The sequence below is a fragment of the Gymnodraco acuticeps genome, unplaced genomic scaffold, assembly GCF_902827175.1.
Source record: "Gymnodraco acuticeps unplaced genomic scaffold, fGymAcu1.1, whole genome shotgun sequence".
In the NCBI taxonomy this organism is placed as follows: Eukaryota; Metazoa; Chordata; class Actinopteri; order Perciformes; family Bathydraconidae; genus Gymnodraco; species Gymnodraco acuticeps.
This window is the reverse complement of record NW_022990692.1, coordinates 1,419,476-1,430,538: the sequence shown is the minus strand read 5'-3', so window position 1 is coordinate 1,430,538 and position 11,063 is coordinate 1,419,476. Positions and strand designations below refer to the sequence as shown.

At 42.1% G+C, this 11,063-nt stretch overlaps 1 protein-coding gene across 1 annotated transcript in view; it reads right to left on the bottom strand.

Moving 5' to 3' along the window:
• Positions 1-11,063, bottom strand: part of arhgef40 (Rho guanine nucleotide exchange factor (GEF) 40) — a 39,171-nt gene that overhangs the window by 3,072 nt on the left and 25,036 nt on the right. Inside the window, 7 exon segments of the mRNA XM_034230392.1 lie at positions 676-719; positions 2,662-2,702; positions 2,705-2,770; positions 5,912-6,022; positions 6,924-7,104; positions 8,011-8,175; positions 9,798-10,016. Coding sequence (XP_034086283.1) covers positions 693-719; positions 2,662-2,702; positions 2,705-2,770; positions 5,912-6,022; positions 6,924-7,104; positions 8,011-8,175; positions 9,798-10,016 — 810 coding nt within the window. The 3' untranslated portion in view covers positions 676-692.

The following is an 11,063-nucleotide window of genomic DNA, read 5'->3' as shown; positions in this document are numbered from 1 at the left end:
CACAAGTCGAGTGGCATCTAGTTCCATTATATTAGCGATAAGGCTTACATCTATACAGCCACTATATCCAAACGTAAACAGTCCAGATTGCTAAATACCACTACAGATAAGCGGAACATGTTGTGTTTCGGATTTTGGCAAGAACTGCTCGCTGCACCCTCGCTGCGAAGGGGACCCAAGTTCCCATCAGCAAAAACACGTGGGTTTGCTATCCTGGCTCCAAAATGGTGGAATGAGCTCCCCATTGACATCAGGACGGCAGATAGCTTACACATCTTCCGGGGCAGACTGAAAACTCATCTCTTTCGACTCCACTTCGAGCGATAGAACTATTAACGAAGCACTTATATACTAATAAAGGACTGGCTTACCTAAAGCCAGTTGAGTAGCACTTGAAATGTTTTAGCTCTATGAAACCTGATGTACTTATATGATTCTGTTTTCTTCAAGTTTGTATTTTGTTGGTCGAACGCACTTATTGTAAGTCGCTTTGGATAAAAGCGTCAGCTAAATGCAATGTAATGTAACTGTCACTTTAAGCATTCTCCAAGATACTAAGTTTCTGATTTCTCTTAGTAAAGTAAAAATCAGTAAAAGTTGTAAAATCTGAAAGTGAGTGACGGTGATATGAGCAGCAACAACATCAAGAGGAAAGATGAAAGAAATAAAACTTACTCTTATTGAGATGACAGTTACACAGCTGTAGAGGGAGAGTGGCTCTGAGGAGGAATAAAGAAAAACAGAAAGAGTCACATTTTTTATTCTGCGCTAAAGTGTGTGTGCGTGCCAAAGCTAAAGCGGCAATCCTCCCTCTGTTGTTGAATATGTGTGTATCGCTGTCTGTGTGTTTGCCCTATCTGTTTGGGCTGCGTGTGTCCGTCTGTTCAATCTGTTCCCAGCACAGTCTGTTTGCCAATCTGTCATATTCTGTTTGCTAGATAAAGAGATTTGAGTGTGTGTGTGTGTGTGTGTGTGTGTGTGTGTGTGTGTGTGAACAGTGCACATTCATTTAAACTGCTATGGAAATGGCAGGCAGGTATCGTTGTTTCCTTACAACTGAGATGATGCATGCTCACCTAATTCCTTTGCTGCTTAAAGAACCCTTTTATATATAAATAACCTCACTGTTAAACTGAAACCGTAGCGTAACACCTCCACTAATCTCAAACATACGTTACATTCAAATGGCTGCAATTCAACAGCAACTACGTTTAAGTTGTTCATTTTGCTCGATGAAAATATTCTCTTTTGTATAATACACAATACATTAGAGAAGAGCAAAAATGACTCAAACCCAAATGAGCTTTTGAATGCACAAATGACTGATTAAAAAGAGACACATTTCAATGATTTCTGATTGCAAGGTCCCTTGTCTGTTCCTCTCTGCTATTCATCCCTTCATTAGACAGAAGTTAAAGTGAAGTGAAAGGAAATAAGAAAGAGAGATGGCAAATAGTCGGATTCACAGCCCTAACCCTGTGCTTAGTGGTTGGCTTGTGCGCTGCTATAGGACCATACCTTTCACATGTTTACCAAGAGAAACACATACAAGCAGGCAGAGTTTCCACATTAAATGGATGAAATCGCTGAAAGATGAACTGCCCCAGATCATGAAACTATGAAAGCACATATTTCAACTTTGGAAAATGTTGTGTGTTGTTTTGACCTCTTCCGTCATAGTTTCTTTAAGGTGGAATATAGGTGGACTCGTTAGGCATAGTTTAGGCTTCTTGTTAGCTGTTTTTATAGAGTACAAATATGGATTTTACACACGTCAAATAAGCATAATGCAGGAGCTGGTGGCACATGGAGCTCGGCCCCTATAGGTACCATTGACCTCCTGTCATTCCCTCTGTCTCCCCCTTTCAACACTATCACTTCTAAGGCACTGGGTGCACACAAACATGAAGCAGAATGCATTTCTTATTGCATATTCTGTGTAGGTTTTGATCAAATCAAGTATTTCACTTTGTTATGTGAAGCTTCTTATACAGAATTAAAGAACTTTCAAGATGTAACTTGGAAGACCTGTTAACATTTCTGTTGAAATTATCCCTATTTCAAGTTTTCGGGTCTTTTTAAAAAGGTTCAACTTAATTGGAACACAGCGCAGGAATAAGATAAACACTCCAGTGCTCCTGCTAATCCAATGAAAGTTATTGTTTATGTTGTGTACTCCCACTCAGTCTCATCAACTTTCTAATCATGCTTGTTTTAAGTCTACTTGGCAAAATGCTGTCTTTCACACCGCTCTACCCTGACATCAACCTGTAGTTAGAGGCATCAAAATCCAACTTCTGATGCCAAATATCACCCCTTTACATATTCCACACTCACATAATAATCCATTATATGTGAGTTGGCTGACAGAGTCGATACTAGTGACAACCAGTGCATGGTTTCAAAGAATGCTGCTCTCATTTGCATTCTCAAGGCTCGCCTTTCACCATGATCATCATCTCAAGATAGTTCCCAGGCCATCAGAAAGTCATATAAGGGAGTTTATTTTTTTTAGGGAAACAAAAAAGGTTTCATGGAAAACCTTCAAATATTTAGAGAAAAAAACCTAAACATTCCTCACAAAGCTATGCTGAGGCATTTCTGCAAGTGTACATGTTTTCATGCACCCTAGAACGACTGAATGGTGAAATGTAATCCCACCTGGGAGCAACTTGTTGATCCGGAGCTTCTCCTGGGGTCCCTCCAGACGCCGGGGACCCCCCCTCCTTCTGACTGCCCACAGAGGAGGAGTCTGAGCAGCTACTGTGGACTGTGTGAGAGAAAGGTGGTTAAAGGTTAACAGAAAGCACCAACAATCAGAACATCTAGCAGTTGTTTTACACTTAAAATATGTGTTTTGAAGCCTTATTTGCTCTAAGTAGTGAGTCAAATGTCAAACACTGAAACCATCCTGCATTCTAGCATCACTTCCACGTGAGGATTCTTCCCCATTTGCAAAAGCATTGTGTGTATGCACTTTAATAATCTTAGAAATCCAAAATGACGGCATGATAATGTTTTCTGGAAAGGAGAACTGGGTGGTGTGAGGAGAGACAAAGGGCGAGGAGTCAGAGAGAGGAGGCATTTCTCTCATCCTGTTCAATGAATTTCTAACACGCCGCCGCTCTGTCCCAGAGGACAATTCATGCATTGAAACCCTGAGCTGCTGCTCTCAATGAGACACCTGGTGAGCACTATGTGCACTGCACCCAGCCATGTATGGGGAATCACTTTGGCTCCAGCAGGCCTCACTGGGTGGTGGGTCTGGAATCTGAGGAATTACGTTTCCTCTTGTGTGCTTTTATTTCCATTTGTGGGCGGGCCAGTGATCGTATAGCATCAACATGTGATGTGTGTTTCATGAGAGGTTTTCTATAACCGGCCTCTGGTGGTTCTTTCAGTCATTTCCTTGTTTTTTCATGTCGTGTTTGACTATAATGTGTGTATTCAGAAGGGAGCTGTTGTGGAGGTGTAGGTGGGGAGAGCTGATTCTGTTCATAAATAAGTAAGAGCAAGACAAATGTTAGTTTTTAGCATCTCAAACTCGTTTTTTTTTCATAGACTTTCATATATTTTCCACTCACCATTTATGTTGCTGCCTGAACATATGACACATATTATACATAATGTGTTTGAGGACTTTTGTGATCAGACTGCATTGTAGTTAATCGGATCATGTAAGAATATGTGGACACTTGGTGGAACATGGTTACAATCCTTTGACATTCAAATCAAATCAAAATCAAAGTTTTATTGATAAAGCACATTTAAAAGCGATTTTTGGTCGAGCCAAAGTGCTGTACAGTACATGTAATAAAAACACATTACTACAATTACAATAAAAGACAATAAATTACATTAACATTAAAGTAGCCCACATTTTTAGATGAAAAAGGGATTCAATGTTAAAGTAAGTACTATGTTTGGTATGCACCCTACATAATTTGAATGTCATAGTTGTATGCTACTTCAAAGAGCTGGTTAACCATCCGATAAGCCAATTGACAGAAGAATAATCGCCAACTATTTAGCAAAAATGTCATAAAATGCAGTTCTATTCTCTTTAATATATCTTGTTAATCTGAGAGAACAAGACATTAAAAGCCCTCTACTTAGAATTTGAGAATCTGTCATGACATGTTCTCACTATTGTCTAACGCTTTAGAGACCAGATGATTAATTGATTCATCTGGAAAGTATGTGCCGGATTGATTGATTATGAAAATAAGAGTAAATTGCAGCCGTTCTGTTTTATAATTTCCATTTTGATGCTTGAAGTTAAGTGTACTTGTATATGAGTCTATTATGTGAGGTAATCAGGACAAAGCCACAGCTCTGAGGCTGACCGCTGTGAGGGGATTTGATCACATGAGAAGTAAAAGGTGCTTTTGAACTGCGTTACATATTCTCTGCAGGCACGTCAGAGCTCTTCAAAATGTCTCAGCGCGAGGCAACTATAAAAAATTCATAGAATAGCTCGGGGGAGCCAGATTGAAAATAAAACATGTAGCACGTTATTACTTTGTCACATGGGAAGAAACAACACACGCACCGTTTAGTTTCCTGTCGGTAATCTCTTGGCCATCACTCGCGGCTCAGAGCAAATTGAACAGTCCGGTAATCTGATCTGGACTGACACACTTCCTGAAGACACCGTTTGAAATTAAAAGAAGACACTAAACTAACCTTTCCCCAAACATGATCACATCCTCTGTAAGATTACGTTATTTAGCGATATACCTATAGATACCAGGTCAGTTTACATGCAAATCCTTTCTTTTCCCACTCCCTATGTACACAGTGCTTTTTCTACCTGTAGTTTCCCGCACTGCATCTGTATAATACCTCATTCCCACCAACGGTGTTTCAGGGCCGGTTCGGAGCTGGAGCTTGAAAAGCACCGGGTTTTCCTCTTCACACCGCAGCGCCTCTTAGCTCCGGAATCCGGTTCGTTTCAAGCACCAAAGAATTGTCCGGCCAGATCAAAAGCACCATACGTCACGCTTATGTCGAGGCGGGGGCAGAGACAGATCAACTCCTGAACAACAACAAAAAGCCCCGTTTTATCCAGTTTGCACAACGATGGAGAAACGTAACAAGCAGCAGTGGTCCACTGTAGAGACCAGCTACCTACTGGGAATCTGGTCTTCCGAAGAGATACAGAGGAAGCTGGAGCACAATCGGCCATTGTTGTTGTTGTCGGTGTGAGCTGTGAGGGATTTCCGCGTGGTTTGGCTTTATGAAGCAGGCACGCAAACGGTTACGTCATGCGCAAACGATGACGCAATGACGCAGCACCAGTCGGACTCTGGGCGGTGTGAAAAGAGCCGGAGCTAAACCGAAGAACCGGTTCTGAACCTGAAAAGCTCTAGCACGGAGCTTGAACCGGAGTTGCGTTGGTGTGAATGAGGTATTAGCTCCGGAATCCGATTTGTTTCAAGCACCATATTTTTTTCCGGCTAGAGCAAAAGCACCGCATACATCACGCTTACGTCGAGGCGGAGGCAGGGGGAATCGGAATCGTCGTTGAAGTTGATGATTAAGATTGTAAAGCAGTTTTGAATGTAGCATGTAACGACTGTAAAGTTGGTAGTAAAGTCGTCCCATTTCGTTTCGACAGAGCGAAACCAAAACTAGTAGCGCTTCAACACAATCGGCCATTGTTGTTGTTGTCGGTGTGAGCTGTGAGGGGTTTCCGCGCGGTTTGGCTTTATGAAGCAGGCACGCAAACGGTTACGTCATGACGCAAACGATGACGCAGCACCAGTCGGACTCTGGGCGGCGTGGAAAGAGCCGGAGCTAAACCGAAGAACCGGTTCTGAACCTGAAAAGCTCTAGCACGGAGCTTGAACCGGAGTTAAGTTGGTATGAATGAGGTAAACGTGTTACAGATGTTTCCCTTCTGTCCTACCTCTGTCATTGAGACTGTAGATAGAGTCCAGTTCAGATCCAGGAGTTCCTGTCGCGTCCAGCAGCAGCTTACTGGAAATCCCCATGCAGAGCGACTCCTTCAGACACAACTCTGGGGGAAGAAATCATAGAAAAAAGGGTCTTTTTGTAACTCAAAACTGCACCATTTTTGGAGAAATCACTACAGTATTGGGACAGAATATTTGAATATTTTTTAGATAACATGAAGACATCTATTAATTATTGTTTGTGTACGTGGCAACAATGCCGCTTAAAATGTCTCTTTATGGATACGGGAGGGAGATAAAGCACTTGATAGGTCGCAGCTTTGACTGGTGCAGATTTTTTTGTTTAATTTGTATCTGCTCTAATAATAATAATAATAATGCATTATATTTTTTATTAGAGCACTTTTACAGGTACACATTACTGCGGACATTACCCACAGGAGCAAATGCGGGTGAAGTGTCTTGCCCAAGGACACAACGGCCTGACGCAGTGGCGGCCGAGGCGGGATTCAAACTAGAGTTCACCAACGCCCCTTGATCTGATGACCAACCCACTGCGCGAAAACCTCCCTCTAGAAGCACATCTAGATTCAGATTGTCTTTAACCTGGCCAGAGGAGAAGCCACTTGTATTTAACATTTACAGGCTACTGTCAAACACATTTTTACGAACCCAGGTAAACCTCAGACTCAAATAATGTTCTGCAAGAATCATATCCTTGCACTATTCTATCTGTTTTATTGTGTTGCACTGTTGGAGGAGCCTGGGACCTTGACGTAACACTGTAGCTATGTTCGAATGACAATAAAAGGCTTGAACCTTGAAAAGAATATCCTTGCAGTTGTTTGACTCAACCAGTCAAGTTGCAGTTTACATCCCTCAGACATTTGTGAATTTGTTTCAATCAGATATGAATCTGAAATATCCATATGGGTGGATTACGTTTTATTAAAAAGGTCTGAGAGCCTATAGCTGAGCCCTCTGAGGTCAGAGGTCAGGCTCTACCTGTGTTGTTGATGGCGTGAGTCCACAGCAGGTGGGCGATGTCTTGAGTCCAGGCCACTTTTGCTTCCCTGTCCTTGGCCTGCAGCGTGATGCAGTCTTTGGTTCGAGGGGCCTGACGCACCCACACTTCAAACTTCAGCCCGTCCCCCCCCACGCTCTGAGTCAGACCCATCTCACCGGTCTGCAGGGAGAGGAGGAACATGTGATACAGTAATAATAAGAATACGTTTATTTAGTATAGCAACTTTCACAGAAATAGAATTCACAAAGTGCGTCACAAGAAGAACACAAGTTCAAATTAAGACCACACAAACATGAATACAATAACAACATGAGGCAGACATGTAAGGTCAACATAGGAACAGAACACATCACACACATCTCAAGCGTAAACAATGTAAAGTCGAGAAGAAAAATAGAGGCAATGACGGAACATTTCGCCGATAAAATAGACTGAAAAAGTGACATTTAAAGCAGAAACAAGTGAAATTGGACTTTAAATATAATATGTACAGAAATTAGATTTGTTCTCAGATGTCTTCAAATGCAGCGCTCAAGAGATAATGACAATTAAAGAAAAGCATTTTTTGAGGTTGAAAATCAATGAGGGGAAAGAGAAGTGAGCAACAGTGTGTGTGTGTGTTGGTGGTGTGTGTGTGTGTGTGTGTGTGTGTGGTGTGTGTGTTATATATATGTGTGTGAGGTGTGTTTACTGTATATCTGGTGTGTGTGAGGTGTGTTTATATCTCTGTTTGTGTGTGTGTGAGGTGTCTGTGTGTGTGTTTATATATCTGTTTGTGTGTGTGAGGTGTGTTTATATCTGTGTGTGTGTTTATATCTGTGAGTGTGTGAGGTATCTGTGAGGTGTATTTATATCTGTGTGTGTGTAGTGTTTGTGTGAGAGGTGAGTTTATATATGTGTGTGTGTGTGAGAGATGTGTTTATGTGTGTGTGTGTGTGTGTGTGGTGTGTGTGTGTGTGTGTGTGTGTGTGTGTGTGTGTGGTGTGTGTGTGTGTGTGTGTGTGTGTGTGTGTGTGTGTGTGTGTGTGTGTGTGGTTGTGTGTGTGTGTGTGTGTGTGTGTGTACCTTGATGCTGTGCTTGCAGCTGAAGGCGGTGCGTCCCGGCCCGGCGCTCTTCTGTTTGGTGAAGATGACGACATGCTGGTAGAGGAAGACGTTCCTCACGCCAGTACGCTTCCTCCGAGCCCCCCCGCACACCGTCAGCTCGCCCTGCCGCACCAAATCGCCGCGCTCGTCACCGGAATCTGAACACACACCACACACACACTGTCACGTTGATGCACTTATCTTGGCCCGAGGCCCAGGCCCAGACCAAGGGCTTTAATCTGCAAAGATACCATCTTAATTGATATCTTAAGAGGCCATTTAGCTTTGAATTATGTTTAAACGTGTCAGGGGGTTTTAATAGTTCACTTTTCCCTCATCCACTTTTATTTAATTGAAGAAATAATGTTGAAAAAATGCAAATGAATAACTGGTGTCTTAAAAGGAACAGCTTGTAAAAAAAATTGCAGAGTTTTCTGAACATTTGAAAGAGCCATGTTTATTGCTCAGTAGCACAAACGTTTTTGACATTTTTATTACCTGAGGTTATTTCATCTTTAGGCTTTAATAACACTCTTTCTCTCAGTTCCCAAGCACATTTCTCATTCACCTACTCACATTTTTCATTTACAGTTGCGAGACATTTCGGCTGCACACACTGAAAAGCCTTATTCTCCAGAAAATAAAGAATAGGACAAAGCGGTATTATAATTACAGTGCCTTGCGTGGTGACATGCTGCATTCCCCCTTCACAGGGATGCTTCTGTCTGTTGGATCTCTGCTGTGATTGGCCAGCTGACTCACGTCTTTTGTTCAAAATGTGACTTTATTGTTCAAGTCGATGACAGGGTTACAGGACTTTGACATGTTGTTGCAAATCCTACCAGGAGGTTGATAAAAGTCAAATCGTATGTAACGCTCCTCGAGGACTCGACCCAAGTGTAGCAAGGACGCAAATAGACAGAACAGCGTTTTCTCAACTTCATCCACAGATTAAATAAAAATGACTGATCATTTAGAAGCAACCGGTCACACACATATTTTAAACCTGTAGATATGTGTGTGTGTGATGCTTCACACACGTAATGAGCACCCACATACACACACCTGCACTTACGGTATTTTCACTTGGAGAGCGATTTGAAGTAGCTTAATGGGAGTGTTTGTGCTGCTGTAATCTCCCCTCGCTCGAAAAGGGGAGGAGAGGATAGTTGTGTGAGTGTGTGTGTTTATGTGTGTGTGTGTGTGTGTGTGCGCGTGGGAGTCAAACGTTTGTCACGACTAGCTCTGAATGATACTGCTGTGTCAGAGTAGCACAATATGGGGCAAGTGGATGTGGTGTGTTCTGACTTTTTGATGAAGGTTAAAGCTGTTTGTTTGTGTTTTGAAATCGGTAATTACTGTAAGAGTGGTACCAAAGTGTCTCCGTAGTGATTAGTCTTTTACTCCACTTTATTGGCTGATTTCTCCATTTGCGTTTTTGGTTACTTTCATAGCTTGAAGTAAAACAAAAATAAGCAAACACAACGTCTTGAAGTAGCAGCAAACATTTGAAAAATAAATGCTTCTTTGGAGACCAGAAGATTAGTTTGAAGTGCATTTTGATTAAGAATATTTGTGATATTTTGAATTCCTAAACAGTCAAACATGTTTTTGGAATTCTCCTTTTTAATAAACAAAAATCTGTAAACATTGGAGTCTAGGAGCGATTTGAATTCCGTCTTTTTACAACTGCCTGACCTCATCTAGATAAGTTAGTTTTTCCCTCTGAGAAAACTAAAACTGGGACTTGATTCACAATCTGGGACAGGCGCTCTCACCGGACATCCCACGATGAGGTCGCTGGCCCTCAGGTCCTCGCCGTGCCGCTGGGCGTGTCTCAGGATGGAGAGGGCGGAGTCGGAGGCGGGGTTTATCCCTCCCAGCTCCTCCAGGGCCTCGCAGTACTGCTCCAGCCTCTGCGAGGGAGCCTGCAGACAGTGAGGGTAGGACAGGGGGGAGAGGGGGGAGGCAGGGGGGAGTTTAGACTGTTGGACAGGGGGAGAGAGAAGAGGGGAGGTGCAGGAAAAGGACAAGTTAGACCTAGTCAGTGGCGGTTTAGACCAATTTAACTGGGAGGGCCAGGCTAGTTATTTCATGAGAGGGGAACAATAAAAGCGGGCTAAAAAGACAAAGACAGTATTCAAAGTAATTGTGTAAAATAAACATAAAATAAAGTAATTGGTATTTGTTTTTGTAAAGGTATTTGTTTAGTACATTTAAGTTACAGTCCTTTGTTTCAGTAGTTGTTTTCATTTAGAGTATTTGTTTTAGTACGGAGCCCCTAAAGGGACATGTAAAAAAAAAAACGGGGGGGGGGAGCTTTTACGCACCGCCTACACTGTGTTTACCGTAATTCGAACAGCAAAAGTGACCGCAGGCTATTACGTTTTAACCACACACACCTCTACACACACACACACACACACCTCACACACACACCACACACACACACACACACACACCACCACACACACACACACACACACCACACACCACACACACACACACACACACACCACACACACACACACCTCTACACACATCAAACTGCCCACTCCCCCTTTTATTTGTTTTATGAAGGAGATGTCCGGTCACCAAGGCGCATGATGGGCAGACTGGGTCCCACTGGTCAGTGTTAGGGGGGCAATGTTTTAATATTGTTGTTATGTTTTTATGTAAAGCACTTTGGGCTGCTTTGTGCATGAAAAGTGCTATACAATAAAATGTATTATTATGATTATTATTATTAAAGACAGTGCGACCTAAAAAAGTGGTGATTCGATATTTTCTCACTAACAAATATTTAATACCCATAATGCATTGGACAGACAGAGAGGACATAAGGTATGTTTAGACATATATCAGATGAGAGGTAATGTCTTTGAGTTTTGAAGACAATACAGTATAGAGCTTAACACGTGAATGATTAATGAGTCAATTTCATCTAGCATCTTGCCAAAATGCATATAATAAAAGAAAACCCAACCTTCCTATGAAAAAGTTTATATTTCATCATCTTATAATTTGTGATA